Below are 17,226 nucleotides of genomic sequence, written 5' to 3'. Positions count from 1 at the left end.
AAAAGAATGTGACTCTACTTAGAGTAAAATTAACTCTAAGACTACTAACACCAAAACATTTAACACTTTTGAATTTGCTGTGTAAGATCGACAGCGCACAGTGTGCTTTGAGGTAGCAGCCAAAAAGGGTGTAGTTTGTGTGTGTGAGCACCCGTGTGTACACCTGTGAGCATGAGCGCGCTTGTATTTAAAAGGTTCCTTCATGTAATGATCTGCTAGAGGGTGTGGGGAGCCACAGCCCCGTCCTCCAGGGCATGAAGCAGGTATGGAGGAGATCAAGACTCCAGACATACAGAGGCCCCCAGAACACAAGAGACCAAGGAAGACCAACAGAGGGGCAGCTGTGCCACTAACCCAGAAAGAGCTGAGGAGAGTCCCAGATGAGGGGTCACTCAGCAGCCACGGAGCAGAAGCCAGGGGGGGTTGCAGTGACGTGCCCGGGAGCTCCGCCAGCAGCCAGCTGTGCCAGAGTGACCGAGCCCCAGGCCGAGAGGCCGAGGGCACCCCACCCCCGAAGTGGCCCGAGCAAGCCCCAGGCTCCAGGCCCCGACAAGCAGCCACCAAGGAGTGAGCCGGTGTGTACCCGGACGCCCACCCCCGGACACAAAGAACCACCAACGCACCGATGTCTGAGGGCGTCTGGCACTGGCAGGGGAAGTGGTGGGGGGAGATAGGCCTCCATATCTTGGAGGGCCTGAGATGTCCCCAGAGAGGTGACGTCTGCTACCCAACCTGACATATAGACACAGACATACAGGCACACACAGATACAAACACCCATTCCCACCCTCATGCTCTCATATGCAATTACTTAACACTCACCCAACGTGGAGACAGACATAGAGAGACACTGTACACACAATCACACTCCCCAAGCGTTGTCTAAGCCCTGGGTCTAGGTACTCTTGCCCCTGGAGGGGGAATGTGCACGCCTCCCCTGCACCCTGGTGACACACCTTTACCCCAAGGTCCTGCATGTGTGGGTGATTGTGGTAGAGCGGGAAGAGAGAGGCAGCTGGAGATGGGGAGGGAAGGAAGGGAGGGGCAAGTGAGCCCTCCCTGGGGCCAGCTCCCCTGCTGACCCCAGTAGGCACCCCCACACTCTGCAACCCACCAGGGAAAGGGGCCCAGGCCCATCCGAACCGGGGCCAGTACAGCAGCGCCGCCTGGCCCAACAGAACCCGGGACTGCCCACCCGACCCCACCACAGAGAAAACTGCACCCACCCCGTCATCCACTCATCTTTTTTTTCCCTTAACTATGGAAATAATGCTGTCATTATGTGCTTCAGTTCCATCATCTTCCAACTTTTTGGTGTTGCTGAGCCAGTGCTTTCCTTCATTTTATGTAGTTGATTGTGGATTTGGCCATAGACTTTGCCATATTGTCAGGTTTTTGTTTTTTTTTTACTTCCACCCTAACAAATCTTTTCACATCTCTCTGAATCCCGTATTGCACGCCCAACAAAGGAAATCAGCTCTTGATATTTCATCTGCTTAATTTGTCATGAGATAGCAAGAGAACAGGCCTCCACGATTATGAAGCTGTATATGTTATCTCATTATACAATAATATTATATTTGAATAAATATATTATTGTGACTGTGGCTCAGGGAGTAATCAGTTGCTGGTATGAGGCCTGGCTGCTCTTGTCTGCACGCCAAAGTATCCTTCGGCATATTAATGTTAGATAGAAAGCACTTACTTGCATGAATGGATGAATGACATGTATAAAGTGCTTTGAATGCTCATCTAGAGTAGAAAAGCTCTATATTATTAAATATACTATCAGCCAATTGGCTAAATCCTTTTAACCCCCTGAAAATGGGGAAACAGGGTAAAAATGGCTTTAATTCCTAAACAGATGATATCAAGCCCCTTAAATATAGCTAGAAGTCTGCACCCCAGTCACATCTTCACTGTTTGCTTTCAAATCTAAAGTGGTGGTTGAAATTTTGCCTGGTGATAATTTATAAATAAATACAACTGTCAATTTCTACCTCAGCATAATATACAATGGACACCTAACTCTACATGTGTGTCTTTTATTAAGGTCACGCAGCCATGATTGGCTTAATGATGCTGTGACTTATTTATTATTAATGTTAAAACAGGTAAACAAAAAAGTAAAATTAGTGGAAATCAGCTGTGAATCATTCACATTTTTAAATGTGGAGATTTTTACTGGGAAATCTTTCAAATCTTCCCTTAGCTACAGTCCTTGGGCTCATTATTTTGACTGGATGATGTTTTAGGTGAAATGTAGGATAACGGTTTTTAATTCATGTTCGATGTGGGGTTGAATTGACTGCATGTAGAACAGACCACTAAGGATTTGGTGCCCAGCAGCCACCTCCACTTTTAATCTATCCTTGTGTCACATACAACTGCCACATTACTTTGAGTGTCCTCCAAAAATAATGGTTCTTTGCCACACTCTATATCCCTGCATACAAGACTAAAAATATGGACCTAATGCTGTAGGCTCCAGCCAGATGGATGTATCACAGAGGAGGATTTTAGGACTTAGACTGCTCCAGATGAGCTCTTCAAGCAGCCAAGAAGACAAACACTTGAATGGCAAACCATCAGTGTGCCGGAGCTGATTTGCAAACACAGACAAAGACTGAAAACCTAAAATGAACAGATTGTTTATTTATCCAATCGCATTTAAAAAGACTGCATTCACATATTACAGTCATAGTGAAATATACCAATAAATAAAATGGTACACATTAGCCTGTGAAGAGGGTTCTGTGAACAATAGTGCTACGGATACACTCTCGTGAGCTTTTTCTTCATGCCTGCGAATAGACCATCTCTAAAGCGTCAGAGATGATTTAACATTTAAAAGTTCTCCCTTTAGCAGTTTCAACACTGACCGTGATGTGAGTAAAAAGACAGAAAAATAACCACAGTGGGAGATTACCCAACCATGCAATATGTACACTATGCCTTTAGATAAATAAAAGGGGAAGTTGTAAAGCCTTTTGAGCAAAGCAAGAAATATACTTAAAAATCCAATCAAACAGTCTTTGAACTGAAGAAACGTTCTATTCAAGCGTACAACTGACACAAGAAATAAATGTGAATATCGCTTTGAAATGTTTAGAATTAGAAAACAAAAAACAAAAAGTAATGCGTGCTCAAAATAAGTGGCTTAAAAGGGTCAATGCAGACAATGTACGGTGGCCCTGAGAGGTCAAAGGAACTGCAAACTAAAGAAATACCAGCAAATAGAAAAATGTTGAAAAAGCACACAAAGGACAACAGAACTTGAATAAAACACAACAGTAGTAGAAAAACACACACAAACACTAAAAAAAACCCCAAAGGTTATTGGTGAGGTATGTGACCAAACACCTGAAGAAGTGGCAACAATCTAGTGCTAAATGGCTAATAGCAAACATCTATCTGCAGTATTACATGAATCATGTGAAAACACTGCATGTTTTTCTCCCTCACAACATGGATGAGTCGTGTGCTCCTTTTAAGCGTGTCTCAGTACAATGTTTCGCAGCTGGTCCTTTGAATAAACGCCTCCCCCAAAAACACCTGGTTTTTTGCTCTGATTTAACTTCGACTGTGTTTTATTCGGCTTCTGTGTTTTGCTTTGTTTTTTCATTTCCAATGTGTTTTGTGTGCATTTGGAGAAATTTTCGGTTTGTTGGTGTTTTTAAGTCACAGCGCAGTTCTGAAGTTGCAGCGTTTGACCTCTCTGGGACACCGTACAAACGTGAGGCGCATCGAGTGAATTGAAATTTGAAAACTGGAGCAAGTAAAACACAACCACCGCTACAAAATATACAATGTGCAAGTAACAGTGGTAATAAGGTCAGTGTGTCATTAGTGTTGATTACGACTAGTTCCCTTTAAGTCAAGGCACAACCTAAGCATTCAGATGCTTCGAACACTTTTTAGCTTGAAAAACAAACCATGACAAACTTGGATTAGTGATGTGAGGTGCTGCATTGCAGTTAGTCTGCATTCACTTCCACAGATTTCCTGAAGCAGAGACTCAGTACATTACAAGTCCTCTGAGTCTCTTGAGGACACTGAAATATTTTACACTGCTACACAAAGCACTCCATAAAATTCAATGCATACTATAATAGGCTCCTCGCTAAGGCAGCGCTTTAATTGTCACGTCACACTTCATAATAGCTGGAGACATCCACTTTAAAGAGTGTAACTAGAAAATCTGAAATACATAAGTAGTGGAGCCATTTGACGACAAGCCGCGTTACTTCTCCGTTTCCTGTTTTTGGATTTAAGAGTTCAACAGCAGCGTGAAGCAAACAGAACCACAGAGGAGCTCTCCCGGCTGCCAGGTGTACAAAGCCGATTGAATTACAGCAAAAAGAAGAAGAACAAGACCGCCACACTTTTAGACCAAGTTGTAGGCATCCAGGTGGCCCTGCAAGATGTGGTCCTTCACCACGCAGAAGACAAACCGGACGTTGTCTGTGTCTGTGGCGCACGTGAAATGGGAGTAGATGATTTTTTTCTCATCTGGGTTAAGACTGACAAACATGTCTAATATGAATGTTTTTCCCGCGTCGACGTCCTGTGGAGGACCTAGCAGAAGAAAACAGCACAGGAATATTTTAGTAGTTGTGTAAAAGTGAAAAATTGTAAGTTAGATTCATGCATTTCCATGAAGAAATAGAAATCTGAATTCACAGGCAAAGCATATCATTTTTATCAGCGGAAAACAAACTGGTACACTCGTGTTTGGTCTGGTATAACCAGTAGCATTTAGTAGCTAATGCCAGCGAACTGTAAAAAGGAGTGAGTGTGTTGTTGGTGATTGTAAGAGAAAGACTGTGCTATTTGACACAGTGAATCAGCAAAAATGAAGGGACCAAGATGCTCATATTATCATGTTCTATTCAAATGTTCTTTGCAGCGAGTGCGCTAGTTCCCCTTACCGTCGTACTCAGGGAAGTAGTCAACCAAATGTGAATACATGATTTTTTCCTCGAGTAAATCTATCTTGTTGAGGAACAAGATGATCGAGGATTCTTCGAACCACTTGTAGCTTATGATTGTCTTGAACAAGGCCATGCTTTCTTCCATTCGGTTCTGTAAAAAAACAAAAAAAACCCAAACATATAAATAAATAAAGAATGAAAGGGAGCAAACACAACAGACGTGAATCACTGCTGAAGAACAGCAGTACTTCACCAGTGATTGCCTGTGTGAGCAAATTCAATTGGCTGTAATCTCATCAAGTGAACAGGCCTCACTAGAAGGTGCCCTTTGTTGGGCTAAAGTGACTTTAGAGCTCCCCCTGCAGTTGAACTATGAGCACTGCCACAAAGGAGAGCTGAGATGAGGTTAATCAATGTGGCCAGAAAGTGAGAGAGAGAGAGGAACAGACAGACAAAGAGAGAGAGAGAGAGAGAGAGAGAGGAGCTGGACTTTGCAGAAATCTAGGTCATCATTTCCACCTAACAGGTTTGGCCTTAGACAAAGGAAACAAAGTCCCTTTGTGTCCTATCCAGTGAGTTGGGTTTTTTTTTTTTATCCCAAAGTAAGCTACTGTCTTTTCCCATGTAAGAAACATACACACATATATATATATATTAGATTATTATTTTTAAGTCTGATTTTTACCTCATTGGAAGACTCAGCGAGGACCTGATCGTACTCACTAAGTGCCACCAGGAACATGATGGAAGTGACATTTTCAAAACAGTGGATCCATTTCCTCCTCTCTGAACGCTGTCCACCCACATCCACCATCCTACAGTCACAGGTTTAAACCGGTGAAAAATATTAAGGTAACATAAATGATACAAATGATGTTTCTTAAAAATGATAACCGGACCGGAGACAGCAATGTAAAGTACATGAACTGTTATATTAAAGAGGTAAAACCAGTCAAACTGGGGGAACCAGTCAACCAACAGCTAATATAATCAGTGGCCAGCTGTCACAGCGACATAGTCTAAAATTGGTGAGTTCAAACAGTTTCTATCTAATTCTAATGTGAACTCTAATGTGCGTTACATTTTAATGGGCTTCCTGAAAATTAACATCTCAGTGTCCAGTTACCTAACACACAGTAGGTGGCTTTGAGAGATCATTTTAAAGTTGGTCGGGCCTTCTCACAAAGTTTGACTAATTATCGGCACAGTTAAACGTCACTATTTTTAGCGTTAAAATGATATTTAGTTTTCTAATTAACAAACATTTTGTTTGCTATATAACTATGAAATCAATTTAACACACTTCATGCAGAACTGCTCTGTGTGATCTGTCTGCTCTTGCTCTACGTAGCCGCCCAGGATGGCAGACTTGATGAACAAATTATATTTAGGGACGCAATGATAACTGCAGTCCAAGGGCGAACGGGTGAAAGTGTTGCTTATGTGCTTATGTTACCTGATAACACTAGGTATCATCAGGGACAATGTCGTTGTTTTTGCAGGTATCTGGTTACCAGAGAGGTTACAAGTAAAAAGAAAAAAAAGCAGGATGGCCATTTGCTAGCAGTGAATGCACCATAATGATGTATACACACAATAGACATTGTACTCGGGAGGTAGAAGGGTAGAAGATTGTATGAAGATGTATCGATCCCTGTAATACCTCGAATTATGTTATCTACTTTTAAGGAATGTTGCATTATTTTAATAGTATTTGTGGGGGACACCATCAAAAGAAAAAAAAACCAAAACACTGACCTGAACACCACGCCCTCCAGGTCAAAAGGGTACTCTATGATACCGGTTGTGGGCACCCTCACCCTCAGCACATCTTGCTGAGTTGGCAGATACCCAGTATCGGAGATTCGATCCAAGTCATCCAGATAGCTAATAGCACAGGAGGAGGATAATGCAGCGTTAAGAAATGAAAATAAAAGCCGCTGACAGAAAGACTGATGAAGAAGCAGAACAGAGAGGGAGAGAAGGAAGACATTTATTTTGAATTATTTAAGTCATGGCTGTATCTGTTTCAGCCACGTAGCTGTAATGAATTATTTAGAATTTAAATGCGTTTCTTTTTAACAACCTTAAATGGAAAAACTACTAAGCCTCTGTGTCCTTGGTGCATTAAAAAGACGGCTGGCAGATGAAACACAGGAAATTATTAGACAGTGTCTGAGGAGTTATTCTTCTGTTTACACTCACTATTTGGCTGAGTCTGAGAGCTGGTATTCCCGCTTCCGATTGTAACATTCCTGAATTCCCGGATCGCTCCACAAGCTCTTCAAGGCATCAATGTATGGGTTGGTTAATGTTACCACCTTTTCCACATCAGCCTTATTGACAGTTGTGGCGTTGGCCTGAGTATCACAATAACACATTAATATTAGCGACAACTTCGGAAAGAATAATTACTTTAATATTGTGTTATTTATAGGAAGCATCTCTTGCGCAACTGTCACCGCAGCATTATAGGTGACGAATCAGTCCGAGTGCTGGAAGGAAGGAGTGATGTCATCCGGTTTACCAAGATAACAAATACCAAACAAGATGGAATTAAGATTCTGATTCATACTAACAATCATTTACTGAAACTAACTGTTCAACATATAAGCACATCATTTTGATACAGTAGGGGAAATAATTGTTCGAAAGAAACGAAAAGTTTATATTTTTTATGATAATTCCTTTTTGAACTCCTTATGTGTATGAAGCACAACTTTCCAGAGAATCAGTTCCCTCCATTTTACCACTTTGGGCAGTATCAAAGAGCCAAGAATAAAAATAAGAAACCTAACGGATTTCGAGAGTTTCGGCAAAGAGGAGCGGGCCAAACTCCCCCCTGAGGTGTGTACATGCCTGGTGATGTGAGCAAACTTTCAAATTCAGCAGGCAATCAAATATTTATTTCCCCCACTGTAAAAGAGAACATTTTGATAGTCTCCAACAGACATGATGAAATTAGGCCCTGTTTAAACTACTGTCACAGGGGGTCTTTAAAAACCAATAAGTAATCTCTGAGCTTCCAAACATAAAACAATAAATCTGATTTAAAGGTATCTGTGTAGTGGTTTTTCTTGAGTATGTTATCAACAGCTGTTGTTTATAAATCGTGATTCTCAACCTAGCAGTCAAGCGTGTTAACCCCATCTGCAGGAATTTAGTGCATTGGTTTGCATGGCATTGTTGTGGGAGAGAAGCGGTACCAGTATGTTATACGGCAGCCATCAGTGAAAAACGGAAATGACACTGAAGAAATCAGACACAACATGAAAGGAGCTGGGGTAGATATGGGTTGCAAAGCAGCTTGCAGAGGCAGTACTAGCCGCGGGAAGGCTAAAGCATTTGCATGCCCCCATATCAGATTTTTCCAACAGGAAGCACAGAAGGGCAGCAGTTCAGCAATCGGCTAATGAGAGCTGGCTTCAGGATCACATAGCCCGGCTACACTGATGCTAATGCTAAGTTAGTTGTAGCTTCCATTTCATTTATAACTGGCTAAATACAGACTTAAATTAATTATACAACAAGCTAAATGGTGCAAAACATAATGTGGGACTACCAGCTGTGTTACTAAAACTAAAGTCATGTCATCATTCAAACTTAGCACTTTTGTCGAACTATTCAGACTTTGTTTATCTAGTTTTTTAAAAATGTATTTTTCATAGAAAACCAAATGCATTTATATCATCCTGATTCCTGGGTTTGAAATTGAATGACTCATGTCTTCTCAGAATTCTTAATCTCTAATTGCTCTTACCGTCCTAATTTGTTTCAGATTACACATGAACATTTCCCACACTGCATACACTCCATCCCTCCACTGGGAATTCACATGCACCCATTTAGCTATAACACGCTTATCCTCAACCTGGAGTACTAATGATAACTGATGGGTTAAATTGTATATCCTGTTTAGTTTACCCTCAGTGACTGCGTCTCTTGAAATTTGCCTTGAAGCCTTACTATACAAGGTGCTCTTTCAGACATTTTTGCTTACGGGCAGCAGTGTTTGATGATCGGTCATTTTTTTCCTACACTAGTAAACATGAGAATCAAAACCCATCATTAATGAAATTCCAGTGTTATGAAATATATGAATCGAACCGGCTGATTACACTGCAACGCTCCAATAAGGTAACACTCAAGAACATATATCTGTTTGTTGAGTCATATATTTTTCATAATGCAGAAGTCTTTGGAAGGGATTTTCCACTTTGTTTGATTTTTTGTTTTTGTTTTTTCATGCTAACTAAAATGCTCCTGCTTCAAAGTATACTCCCATTCTTCTCTTTGATGGTCATGTTTTTCTTTTTCTTTTTTACATTTTCTTCCCCCTGCAGTCACTGACCACCTGACAGAAATCAAAAAATCTTAGCATTTTACTAAAGATTGTTCCTGCTTTTAATTCCACACCACTAATACAATGTAACTTACTCACCTCCATCACTCAACAGCTGCCACTGTTTTATGTGCCCGCCTCAAATAATCACGTCACTTCCAGTATCTACTTCATTTTTTATAGAGCTACTCAGAGGCAGATTTCTTATTTAAGACTCAAAAACATAATCATAGAAATACCACTGAGTATTCTTCTTACAGTATGTTCCGGTATAGAGCTAGCTAGCCGCAGTTATGACAGTATCGTTAAGGCAGTCACATGAGTCTAGAGAGAGGTTGGCAACTGCCTTGTGTCCACCTTACTGGTTGCCAGCAAAACATCTTTGTGGTTTGTGTCTCACTTTTTCAAGTTTCGCTACAGTTCAGTGTTTAATTAGCAAGTGTTTGCAGACAGGTCAGTGTCATCCATAACAGCCACAAGCAAGCATTACACCGTGCTAGTGACCCCAGTAATCACAAGGAGGTGTGACTTTTTGTGTAAACCTCTTACATAAAAAGTCAGCTAAAACTATCACTTTTGACTTTATATGAGAAAATGCTCTCAGAATAAAATTCTAACCTGTGTGTTTAGTGAACCAAACAGTAGGAGCAAGCTTCACTAAGTTAAGATGTTCTCCTTCAGGTAAAAGCAAGCAAAAAGCTAGTTACCCCAGCAGGCTTTTATGTGAGCATATAAATTTAATCCAACTCGTTCCATTGTTCTTTTGGTTTGTTTTCTTTTTGTTTCAGAGAGGTTATACGAGGACTCAAATCTTTGGATGGGCCTTCTGTGCATTACTGTAGATTCTAAGCTACGATTTCACCATTCAGGGAAGAGGTTTAGTGAACTGATATACTGAGTGCCTGATATCACCGCTCGCTAAATTATTCAAACAGACAGTCAATAGTTTATTCAATAATGAGCGATAAATTTGATTTCCGGACAGGAGTCTAATGCACTTTTTTGTGATCAGCATAGTTTGTGAACAGTGTAGTTGATTTGATGAATAAACGCACTTATTTCAGACACAGCGACTGATGTCTTGACCTCACTGACCTACGGTCTCTCTGTGTTTCACTGCTGATTTATGCAAACCGACTGCATACAAACAGTGCCATCCTGTGAGCTTTTACAGAACACCACCAACACTACAGGAAAGAAAAAATATAACGCACATGCTGACTCAGATGATCACTGACATAGGCTCTCCTGGATTGCATCCTGACCTGGAGCTTTACCTAATGTAGTCTCTGTGTGTGAGCTAGCAAGTTTTTGTGATTAATACGCACCTGGTGTTTGTAAGACAGGAACAGATTCCTGTATGAATAATGGGGAATTCCTGATCTCTTACTTGTTTTTGGCTCAGGACTACCAGTTTTTACATGCTTGCAGTGTGACACTCTGTATACTTCAAAACGACAGCTCACTCCGTAAGTAGACAAAACTCTCTGGCAGCAGGATTGCAAAACTAAACACTGTTGCAAATTACCAGAAGTGCTTCACCCTAAATACACAGTAATACACACTGCAGGCTCTGTCAGTAAACCTTCCGCATGCTTCTGTGGGACTGTGTCTGATAAAAACCGCTTTCTCAATTTGTCTGAGCAAAGCAGCGAAGAAAGGACACAGGCCTACCTTGTTGTGCTCATACTTGTAGGGGATCTGCAGTGCGTTCATGGCCTGGATCATGGCCTGCATGGCTGTGAAGATGTTCTGGTACACCAGCTGTTTGAAGCCTCTCTTGTCTTCATCAGAGTATCCACGGCCATGGATGATCCTCATCTGTTTAATGAACGTGCTCTTGCCACTTTCACCAGTTCCTAGCCAACAGGAGACATAAATGTAGTTTTATTCTTTATTCCAATCAAAATACCAACAATACAATGCACCTGTCCTCCCCTCTATACCTTATCACATCCAGATACTCTGTAAATCCAAAGGTCATTTTCATCCCCTCAAGTGATTCTTGATCCAATAAGAACACATGGAAAATCAGATTTAAAAAAATATATATCTGAAATATTTATTACAGAAAAAATCTATTACAGACATTTTTTGTTTTGTTTTGTTTTGGTTCTGTTTTTACAAAATGATTTTTTTTATAATTAATGGACGATCAATAAGCTACCTGAGCACTTCCTGTAATTTTACTTTTACTTTTTTTATTTCTTACAATTTAAGCACAAAGAGACACAATTATGTTATTTACCACAACAGCAGGTAGAAAAAACTTAAAGTCTGAGAACTTGTTTTTAGAAGAAGCATCTAGATCATTTACTTAAATAAAAACTTCTTTAAACATATATAAGGAAAATTCTTTTAATTAAAGTCCCACTAAACTAAAAGTGCCTCAACTATAACTATTCATTATACAGAATTCATTTTTTCCAGCATATTATAGGATCAAGGGGATTATAGTTAACTAAAACTGAAAATTAAAGCAGATTTGAAGAAAACATTTTAGTTACCTAAAAAAAGTGAAAATTAAAACTAGACTTGTGCAAAAATGTAAACTATATAAAATAAGATTTTATAAAAAGTATAGTATCTGTTAGTTTGTTAAAAAGGTGTTATTTCAGCTTGGCTGATGAGGCATTGATGGACATGCTTATTGAGACTCTGGATGTCTACAAGATTGTGAGTCAACTGCTTTCAAAATATTCTGTGTTTTTATTGTAATACTGGTATAAATTTTCCTAAATCGTGCCTCCAACATATGCCTTCCATACAATAATAATTAAAAAGCCTAAATCTGACACTGAAACTAACAAAAACTAAACTGAAACTAAACCGTTTGAAACAGTAGAAAGTAAGTGAAACTAAACTGGATTAAAAACAAAAAGTCAAAATGAATTAAAGTAAAAAAACGAATTAGAAATCACAAAAATAAAATAACTCTGAGAGGAAAATTTCAAAAATTGTAAAAAATATTCAGGCATTAATAAGTACATCACTTGTAATTATAATTTAAGCACTGACCTTTGGCTTAATGTAAAATAATAAGGTATATTTTTTTGATTGTTTTAAGGCTATAAAAAACAAAAACAAAAACAAAAAAAACTATATATATATATATATATATATATAAAACATCTGTCACAAAAAAATAATGACAGAAATATTTAACTAATACAGGTACATCAGAACTTGTTTTACATTTTCCTGCTGACCCTGTTGACACATCCATCCATTTCAATTATATTGTTTCTGTAAAACGTTCACATATTCTATATATATTCGTGCGGTGTGTAAGCGATCAGCTGGTTTTAAATGTAAAACTCCCACTCTTTCTGTCTGTTGACATTGAAATTCCTTTCTGGATCACTATGCGTCACACTGATAAGCTCTTGACTTTTTGATACCAGATCAAAATTTCAACACTTTCAGTGTTTTCTTTAAGGTCCTAACAACAGGTGTTCATTCCCCAGTATTCTGAGTTTAGCTTAAGTTAGTAAATGTTAGCATATTAACGCAGTCAGCATAATAATCATTACATCACCAAATGGACTGCGAACTTTATAGCTGTGAGCATCAAAACATGCTGATGTTAGCATTTAGCTTAAGGAGCAACTATGCCTGAGGTCTCACCAGCAGCACGGATGCAGACTCTCCTGTTTAGCAACATTGGATGGGGTTTTATAGCTCAGAGGAATAAACTATGTCAGGTTATCACTAAACAGATGGTATACAGAGCGATTGATTTTATTGCTTCATTTATTTAATAATAATAATAGTAATAATGGATTGCATTTATATAGCGTTTTTCAAATCCCTCAAAGCGCTTTACAATTCCACTATTCATTCACACACTGGTGGAGGGAAGCTACAGTTGTAGCCACAGCTGCCCTTGGTGCAGACTGACAGAAGCGAGGCTGCCATATCGCGCCACTCGGCCCCTCTGGCCATCACCAGTAGGCGGTAGGTGAAGTGTCTTGCCCAAGGACACAACGACCAGGAACAGACAGAGCTGGGGATCGACCCGGCAACCTTCCAGTTATAAGATGAGCTTCCCAACCCCCTGAACCACGGTCGCCCCAAATGTAGTTATGATCATAATATATTATCCTGATGTCCTCTTATGTAAACTTGGACATACTTGCATCAAATGTTACGTTTTGTCATCTCATGGGTGGCTGGTAGATTTATTAGAAGTTGCGGCATTTCCCCGTGTAGCTGACAATGCAGAAATAACACCAGTGAGACAACCCTGTGCACAAATGAAAGCAACAGTATTTCTTTTAAAATGTTATTAGAGAGTAATTAAAGCGATGTGCACTGTTCTAATCTCAGACTGAAACTGGTCGTGGGCAAAAATACAGAGTGCTGTCTACTGAAGCTAAAAGGCTGGTGACACGTTCAACATGACTACCCATGCTTGACTGCTTTAGACCTTCAACTTAATCACTGATGACACATCTTTTGCCAAATAGTCAAATTAAATGTGGCACCTTATTAAGTACACCTGTTCAACTACTTATTTATGCAAACATCTGATCAGCCAATCACGTTGCAGGAACAGCATTTAGAACATAGTCAAGAAAAAATGGTGAAGTTTAAACTGAGCAGCCGACTGGGGAAGAAGGGTGATTGAAGTGACTTTGAATGTAGCGTGGTTGTTGGTGACAAACGGGCTAAGTATTTCAGAAACTGTTGATCTGCTGGGATTTTCGCACACTGCCATCTCAAGGGTTTACAGAGGATATTTTCCCAAACAAGAGAAAATATCCAGTGTGCGGCAGTCCTCTGGAAAAAAATGTATCGATGATGTCAGAGACCAGAGAAAAATGGCCACACTACTTTGAGCTGTTACAAAGACCACACCCAGAACCGCTCCGGTCAGCTAAGAACCGGCAACCGAGGATATCATATCCACGAACTTACCAAAATTAGACAGAAAATCAGAAAAATGTTTTCTAGATTTACGAGTCTCAATTCCTGCCGCAACATTCGGATGGTAGGGTCAGAATTTGGTGGACACAACATGAAGCCATACTGTTGCAGACCACGTCCATCCTTTCATGATGCTTGCTTCCAGCACAGTAACACACTGTGTCACAAAGCTCTGGTTTCCTGAACACGACGCGTCACAGTCACCAGATGTCAATCCAACACGGCCCTTTGGGATATGGTGAAACAGAGGATTTGCATTTAGGACGTGCAGCCAACAAATCTTCAGCAGCTGTGCGATGCTGACACGTCAATACGGACCAAAATCTCTGCTGTTAAATGTTGAGTTTTTCCAGCACCTCAATGAATCTGTGACACTACGAATTAAAGCAGCTCTGAAAGTAGAAAGGAGCAAGGAGGAACTAATGAAGTAACCGGTGCCCTGTAGTATACAGATGAGGACTGCAACTAATATTTCTTTTCTGTACAGATTAAATGATGGCAGTGTTTTCTCATTTCATGTTTTGTGTATAAAATTACCAAAACACAAAGAGACACACTGGGTTGGTTTGCTAGGTCAAAACCAGAAGTCATCACAAGTCACAGTGGAGCCCATGCCATACTGGATTTTATGGGGCCAATTCTAAAGGAAGTTGAAAAAAAAATGTATACCATCAACTAAAGTGAGATTGATGAGGGAGGACTCATCACACTTCCAGTTATAACTGTTAGTAATAATGTTACTAATACATGTAGATTTGTCACATCTTTATACCTCATAAAGTCTCCAAATTATGCAGAGATTATAAATGCAAACTAGGGTCAGGAAGCTACAGTCTAACATGCTCGTGGCTAACCACAAAAATGCTACAAAAGTAGTTGACCCAAGGCTAGTCGCATATTATTTCGTAAAAGGGAAAAAAACGGATGAGTGAGTATTTGAGCTTCGTGTCATGTCATGCCTGTCTGAACCAGCAATGTATACCAGAGGACTGCTTACTGTTGTGTAGAAGAAAAATGCTGTTATCAGATACACTGCACAGATCTGTCGATGGGCAGTTCTGAAGAACTGGAGGCAGTTGGCTCTGTTAACAGTCAACTGTTTTCTCTTTTCTCGCTACTCTCCTTGTTATTCTACGTAAGATGCCAAATAAAGACTAAACTGTGATGAGTTTTGTTGTAGTACCAGTTCTTTTTTTAAATACGTCTCATGAGACGCATACAGCAACCACTGATCAATGACACCGCAAACCACTAATGTACATAGACTTTGGTCCATGATAAACTACTACAGTCAGGCCATATGTTGATGTCTTATCAACAAATGAAGTATATACATTTCATTTGGTACACATAATATTTCAATCCAACAAATCTGTGTAGTTAATCCCTTTTGTTTCCATTTAAGATACAGTAGTAGCTAAAAGTAGTTAAAACTCCCACTGTGAGTACGTTTTGCATGGTTGCCCGTACTGTAACTGCATTTTGCATTGTCTTTACACTTTAACTCACCTCACACAGCAAACTATGCACACGCCCTATGACAGGAACAGTGTTCACTAGTACATGACGTGCATGTAAACTTCATCCTACTCCCTTTTGAACATGTAAATTGTGTGGTATATAGAATTATTCATGTCACCTCCATGTTTTTTTATTTTACTTTGGGGGTTTTCTGTTTACAATGTATTTTTATATATACATCTTATATTTTTCAGGTTTTAATGTCCACATTCAGGATTCACCTCTTACTCCACTGTTTATATTCTGCTTCTGCTCAGCCACAAAGGCATCATAACACACTCAAGTGCACTGAATCATGTTTACATCTATGTTTTGAGGGGTCTGATTCAAAGAGCAGACAGATGCTAAGTAGGCTGTATTTATTCAAGTAGTCTTCTGAGACACAGCTTTCTTTTTTTCTCCACTGCACTGCATGAATTTAAGAGCTGCACTTGCTGCCTCATATGTCAAAACCGTAAATACAAATATTCAACATATAAGACTGTTATATTTATGCAAGATTTTTTTTAAAATCGTTAAGACATTTGATGTATCAAATTTAATAATTAATTTGATATAACAGACGAGATGCAAAGACCCACTTGAGGAGGCCACCTAACGTTTTTCGGGATGCAGCTTCTTAAGTCCTGAAAACTTGTTCCACCTCTGACCTCTCATAGAGGTGTCACAGAGACCGTTTGATTCGTCTCTTACCCAGCAAAAGGAGTTTATATTCCCGTCGGGATTCCCTCTTGTCCCGGCGGAGCTGCCTCTCAATCTCATCGTTGATCCTCCGAGCCTCTTTGGCCTCCGGGCTGAGGCAGCATGCCCCCACGGAGCTCAAAATCATTCCTGGTTACAACTTCACCTTCCAAGGTAAACATACATACATACTGTTTGTTCATATAGCGAACACTCCCCGCTTCCCTTCCCTTCCTCAGTGTATCCTCGAGTCACAGCATACAATGATTAAAGCCCACAGTAACTCTTTACTACAAGCTCCAGCAACTACGCCTCCCCCCTCCCGGAGCTGGAAACAGAAGCTTTAGCAAATTTAAGGAAGTAAAGCAGCTCTTCTCGAGGCTGTTACCTTCTTCCTCTCCAGTAAAAGGGGAAATTAACTTTGTGCAATAAGTTGAGCAGACTGTAACGGCGACTGTGATAGCTGACGCTCCGGGCGTGGTGGACTGAATATGGCGGAGTTTTGACTTCAAAGCGCAACAAAATGACAGAGATGATATCAATTAAAAAAAAAAAAAAAAAGTGGTTAAGAAGACCTACTCGGTAAATAAGATCCTGCAACCTTCTATCGCGTTATCCTCCTCTGCCTGCAGACTCCTTTATCCCGTCTCCCCCCCCAACTCTATCCACAGTGAAACCCAACAGCGCGCCATGTGACAGAGGGCTGTGCTGTGATGGGAAGCCGTGTGGGCTTTCACTATTACATTATAGGAGCAGATTTCCGGTGTTAACCAGCGAACTACGGATGCATGTGATAGAGCAACTGGCTGACACACTTCA

General features: G+C 40.2%; 1 protein-coding gene across 3 annotated transcripts; it reads right to left on the bottom strand.

Annotated features, from left to right (window-relative positions):
- Positions 1 to 2,669: 2,669 nt before the first annotated feature.
- LOC102782652 (guanine nucleotide-binding protein G(q) subunit alpha-like) lies at positions 2,670 to 17,113 on the bottom strand. 3 transcript variants are annotated; one of them, XM_006796736.3, is made up of 8 exons: positions 16,987 to 17,113; positions 16,420 to 16,573; positions 10,951 to 11,135; positions 7,140 to 7,294; positions 6,693 to 6,821; positions 5,620 to 5,749; positions 4,932 to 5,085; positions 2,670 to 4,578 (listed from the first exon to the last, which is right to left on the bottom strand). In XM_006796736.3, the coding sequence occupies exons 2-8, from the start codon at positions 16,553 to 16,555 to the stop codon at positions 4,388 to 4,390; spliced, it is 1,080 nt and encodes a 359-aa protein (XP_006796799.1). In that variant the 5' UTR covers positions 16,556 to 16,573; positions 16,987 to 17,113; the 3' UTR covers positions 2,670 to 4,387. The 3 variants fall into 3 exon arrangements, with proteins under 3 accessions (XP_006796799.1, XP_006796798.1, XP_006796800.1); XM_006796735.2 differs by lacking the exon at positions 16,987 to 17,113 and adding an exon at positions 16,796 to 16,933; XM_006796737.2 differs by lacking the exons at positions 16,420 to 16,573; positions 16,987 to 17,113 and adding an exon at positions 11,223 to 11,457.
- Positions 17,114 to 17,226: the final 113 nt, after the last annotated feature.

This window comes from Neolamprologus brichardi, chromosome 7 (genome assembly GCF_056152115.1).
Source record: "Neolamprologus brichardi isolate AB-2024 chromosome 7, ASM5615211v1, whole genome shotgun sequence".
NCBI lineage: Eukaryota > Metazoa > Chordata > Actinopteri > Cichliformes > Cichlidae > Neolamprologus > Neolamprologus brichardi.
Note: the sequence above shows the minus strand (reverse complement) of the source record. Positions and strands in the feature narration are given on the sequence as shown.

Bases quoted from the DNA above. Each gene is read 5' to 3' on its own strand.
- LOC102782652 (XM_006796736.3), bottom strand. From the start codon at position 16,555: ATGATTTTGAGCTCCGTGGGGGCATGCTGCCTCAGCCCGGAGGCCAAA. The intron at 11,136-16,419 runs GTAAGAGACGAA...CCTGTTGGCTAG, and splicing joins ATATAAACTCCTTTTGCTGG to GAACTGGTGAAAGTGGCAAG. The intron at 5,750-6,692 runs GTCAGTGTTTTG...CTGTGACTGTAG, and splicing joins CTGGAGGGCGTGGTGTTCAG to GATGGTGGATGTGGGTGGAC.